We start from the raw sequence: 5,269 nt of genomic DNA, 5'->3' as shown, positions 1-5,269 counted from the left end.
TAGTTTGATACTCTTTCTCCAAATCTTAATTATTAATATGGGTTATTAAGTCAAATTAGCTTGTTATATTCTAACCGCTAGTTAGTTGCTCTCTTCATGGGATTCCTCATCTTGTCCTATGTGATTTTGACCAAAAGATGTTGGTATAATTATTATGGATCACAGTTGTAGTTTTTGTTAACTACTTCGATATATGACCTCTAAAATTTTAATTTTACTTTAATTATTAATAATTATTAGGGAGAAAGTAAAAGTTTAACATCCATAGAGTATTCTAAAATATTCATAGTAGTATACACAAATCAAAAGTTGATATTTACTTCCAAAATAGTTATGTATTTCTTGTTTTTTTAATTAAATTAATTAAGTAAAAAAACCATATAAAAATATGTCACATGAAATGAGTTACAGTTTTTTAAGTATATGATATTGATAAACTATAATATTGACTCATAATATTGTAATAAAAATTATTTACAAATTAGAAATGTCTAAAATAAAATAAAGATAAATATTTTAATAATACCTATAAAAATTGACAAAATAACATAAATTTACATAATTATAATTAAAATATTAAAATATTAACGGCATTAATACTTAATAAATAAAATATAACATAAATTTACATAATTATAATTAAAAAAATAAAATATTAACAGCATTAATAGTCAATAAATAAAATATATATATGCGATGCATCAATACTCGTTTGAACGTCATTATAATTATTCATTACCGATTATTGGACAGAGAGTAAGGCAAAAATACTGTAGAGTAGTTTACTTTTGATCATTTCCGGGCATCTTGTCACCTGCTGGTACATACATTAACGGACGTAGAGTAGCGCCAAAGTAATGGCAGATGCTCTTTCTTTTATTTTATTTTTAATTCGCTGTAGTCAGGTGCTCGTCCATAAATTTGGCCCAGGTCGCATTAATCTTCCAAATCAGTGCGCTACGTTTGGAGAAATTAATGTGACTCCGACAGTTTATCATCATCATTTCCATGGCTGTTCTGAGATCCACGACTCTTAGACAGGCAGCAGGCCGACTGGCTGCTTACTCTTCTTCTGGCGTCTGGTGTGCCCTTCCAAGGACTGCTCCCAACTTTACGGTCACTAGGAAGCCACCTGTGTTCGTCGCCCCCGATCGCCCCACTCCTCGTCAATCGCTGTATCTTTCGAACATCGACGATCAACCAGGAACAAGGTATCATGTTCCCAGGCTTCTATTTTATCGCAGCGACAGCGACTCCTCGAAGAAGAAGAATGAAGAGGATCCAGTCAAAGTTGTAAAAGAGGCTCTCTCAAAGGTTCTGGTGCATTACTATCCTTTTGCCGGAAGATTGAGAGATGCAGATAACGGTAAACTCACCGTGGACTGCACTGGCGAGGGTGTTCTTTTCGTAGAAGCGGATGCCGATATTTCCCTCGGAGACTTCGGAGATCTGTATCCACCTATTCCTCGTGGAGATGAATTTATCAATAACGTTCCAGTTTCGGGAAACATCACAGACTCTCCACTACTACTCGTTCAGGTAATTCGGAGAAACATTTGATCATTTCAAGGATTAGATTGATAAATTGTTTTTATAGAAGATCTATTTTAAATACAGATCACAGAGGCATTTTATTCTCTCTTAGTCTAGAGGGATCTAACTTCACCTCTCTTATATAGTTATTTAATTGGTAATTCGGAGAAACATCTGATCATTTCAAGAATTAGATTGATAAATTGTTTTTATAGATCTATTTTAAATACAGATCACAGAGGCATTTAGATTGATAAATTGTTTTTATAGAAGATATATTTTAAATAGAGATCACAGAGGCATTTTATTCTCTCTTAGTCTAGAGAGATCTAACTTCACCTCTTATATAGTTATTTAATTTTTTTGTTTTAGATGTTATTTAATTTTTTTGTTTTAGATTTTTAATTTTCAATTTTAGTAACTAAAGAACAACATTACACATCATATTTCACTGTAAAATGAGCCTCTAAATTTAATAACAAATTACTTTGTTAGACTAAAAAATTAATTTAATCAATTATCTTACTTTGTTCGACTAAAAGTTTAGTTTGATCAATTGTCTTTATAGAGAAGTAGTTACTTTGATCAGTTCTAACCCGAAGTGTTCAATTGATTATCATCATGTTATTGGTATTTGTGAACTTTTCTACCCATAAAATTAATGAAGATTAGTGTGAATATTCTCAAAGTGGAGTTGGAGATTTGTGTGAGAATTGAAATTTTGTTTTTCTATTTATGGTCAATATTTATAGTTGTCAAAGTGTGGTACATGTGAGGATAGAGATATGAAATCTGATTAGAGTTGAGAGAAAGTAATGAGAATGCCAGCAAAAGAGAAGTTAGGTTATTTGAAAGTGAAGTTAGGTTAATTGAAAGGTAGAAAGTCATAAATGTTTTTTTTTTTTTTTTTTTATAACTAGATAAACCAGAATCATACATTTACAATAAAGTTAAAATATAAGAAGTTAAGTCAAAAAAATTATAAATAAAGAATGGTTAAATAATATAAATAATAGGAAAAATTAAAATAAAGTAAAATCAAATAATTTTGTCCACGGGGTTTTGGATGGATGGTGATTGGGCATTGTGTTAAGACACTCTTTGATGTGAAGTCATTAGTTCAATTGTCCATCTCTATGCCAATAATATATTAAACATGATGAAGATGTACTCCTACCAAGCTTACACACAAAAAACCAAATAATTTTAATCAAATAATTTAAAACCAAAAATTAATATCTTAAAAAGAAAAAACATAATATAAAAAAAAGAAGGTTAATATAATATTATATAATTTAATTAGAAATATTAATATAATATCTATATTTATATAAATATACAATGGTAATATATTCATAATAAGTATAAATATAATAAAGTCAAGTCTTAATCAAACATTAATGGGTTGGTTTTGAGCTAGGGGGAGGAGACATGCTTAAAAATCTAGTTAGCTAAAAGTTGGTGTGACCTAGGCCCATCCGAGTGACTTTGACAGCTTAAATGCCCCTATGCCCCTATGTGATCAACTCCTCAAACCGCAAGTCAAACCTAAAAAATCACAAACAATTTAAAAAACAAAAAAAATATAAATATAATAAATATTAACCAAAAAAATAAATAAATTTCATAACCTAGTATTCTCCTTTAGTTGGTCAATGTTTAAATCAGTTCCTTGTAAACATAATTTCCATAAGCTAATATTAATAAAAGCAAATAAATAAATTTCATAGACTAATATTCTCCTTATAAATAAGGGTTTAGTTGGATATATCATTGTCAATGTTGCTGGTATCTGTTAGATCAGTTGTGTAAACATAATCTCCATGAAAATAGCATAGAAATATAAGAAGCTTTTATTGATTTTTTTTAATTAATGCTTACCTTTTATAAATATAAAACCAATTAAAAATTGTTCAAATAAAATTAGATTAGAAATATAAAATTAGTTTGTGAGTAGCCAGAGATGATTTAAATATTATAAAATTAGTTTATCAGTAGCTATGGTTATTGAGATATCGTCCATTGCAATAAATTACATATAATTAAAAACTATTATAATAAACTAACAACTCTCTTTTTTCGGATGTGCCTATGAAATATTAATTCATATTTGCCCTCGAGGCTAATCTGATAGAATTTTGCACCCTGTGAATTTCCAGGTAACGCGTCTCAGATGTGGAGGCTTCGTATTGGGTTTGAGCTCCACTCACTGCATGAGTGATGGTGTTGGTATCGCACAATTCATTAAAGCTATGGCTGAAATGGCAAGAGGCGCGGCGAGCCCCGTGGTTCCACCAGTTTGGAATAGAGAAATCCTCAGACCCAGAGAGAAGCCTACTGTCGAATTTCCCCACCCTGAATATGACCAACCAACGCCCTATGAATATATACAATTAATGGGGCGTCCGGAGGAAATGAGCATTAAGTCATTCTTCTTTGGGTTAAGAGACATCGAGGCCTTAAAACGACAGGCAAATGGCGGCAGTTGTACCACATTCGAAGCGTTATCGGCGTGCTTGTGGCAATCAAGAACCAAGGCTCTCAATCTCCCTGCCGACCAAGCTTTGAGAATCTTGTTTCCTTTGAACGCCCGTTCTCGATTTCAACCGCCTATTCCGGCCGGTTATTATGGCAATGCATCAAGCTTGGCCTGCGCTGAGGCAAAAGTCGGGGATCTAACTCAACAGCCGTTGTCATTCGCTGTAAATTTAATCAAGGAAGCCAAGAGAAGGATCGACGATAAATATCTGCGATCTGCTATTGATATGATGGAAGTGAAAGGGCGCCCACACTTTGCAGTCAGCGGCTCTTATATTATTACGGACTTGTCCAAACTTGAATATGCCAAAGCTGATTTTGGGTGGGGAAAAGCAGTGTATGGAGGTTTTGCGTCAGTTGTAACACCCGAGCTGTCAAATTTCTCCGTTCCTCTAATGAAACGCTTCCAAGGAATCGTAGCTCCTGTGTGTCTGCCGCCCGTTGCCATGGAAAAATTTGAAGAAATTATAAGTAGCAGCATAAATTACTAGGATAGAATAACCGCCATGAAGTTCCTATACTTCACAGAAACCCATTCGTGATGACAGTGGCTAGAAACTCCAATGTTTGTTTTTCTATGTATATTTTTGATGAATTAAACCAGCTTACCTTGCGTATCTATCCTTACATGGCGTATGCCAATGTGCCTGAAGCTATGTGTCTCAATGTCAATGTCAACTGTTTTCTACTTCACTCTGTTCATGTTCTTTCTTCGCTTTATTCCCGGTGAACTTAAGTCGACTCAATTCCACAATTTGATATTTGACAGTTTCATATAAATTTCCATACTTAATTCCGCTGGAGTTGTATAGGTGTTTCTACGGAGTCAAATTGAGAGGGTGTCATCAAAACCATCCCTTATTTTCGAAGACCGGTTGGAGGGAATGGTACAACCTCGTTTATTGGATGCAACTTCATAAGGTTGATGCTACATAATGTTTACGGTATATTCTTTTCCGTATTGGTCAATATAAATATATGAAATGGAAATATAGGAAGACATGTATGAAGCCATTACGTTGCGGAAAGAAGTTGATTTTGGAAAAGGAAATGTATGCAATAGTAATCAAGTGGTGGAAAACAACTTGGAAAAAAAACCTGCAACTACTTACATACCACAATTTCTTCTCATGTTAGGCACAAATAACATAAACTTTGAAATGGGAACTTACCCATTTTGTAGAGATAGCAAAAAAGT

General features: G+C 32.9%; 1 protein-coding gene across 1 annotated transcript; it reads left to right on the top strand.

The window, feature by feature from the left end:
* Nucleotides 1-966: 966 nt before the first annotated feature.
* On the top strand, nt 967-4,679 carry LOC149148144 (benzyl alcohol O-benzoyltransferase-like). The gene is made up of 2 exons (XM_089441512.1): nt 967-1,539; nt 3,693-4,679. The coding sequence occupies exons 1-2, from the start codon at nt 1,009-1,011 to the stop codon at nt 4,560-4,562; spliced, it is 1,401 nt and encodes a 466-aa protein (XP_089297638.1). The 5' UTR covers nt 967-1,008; the 3' UTR covers nt 4,563-4,679.
* Nucleotides 4,680-5,269: the final 590 nt, after the last annotated feature.

The sequence above is a fragment of the Pinus tabuliformis genome, chromosome 9 (genome assembly GCF_031772625.1).
Source record: "Pinus tabuliformis cultivar Carrire ecotype Pingquan chromosome 9, CPIR1, whole genome shotgun sequence".
NCBI classification, from domain to species: Eukaryota; Viridiplantae; Streptophyta; class Pinopsida; order Pinales; family Pinaceae; genus Pinus; species Pinus tabuliformis.
Note: the sequence above shows the minus strand (reverse complement) of the source record. Positions and strands in the feature narration are given on the sequence as shown.

Coding starts and splice junctions, on each gene's coding strand:
- LOC149148144 (XM_089441512.1), top strand. CDS start 1,009: ATGGCTGTTCTGAGATCCACGACTCTTAGACAGGCAGCAGGCCGACTG. Junction 1,540..3,692: donor CTCCACTACTACTCGTTCAG/GTAATTCGGAGA, acceptor GTGAATTTCCAG/GTAACGCGTCTCAGATGTGG.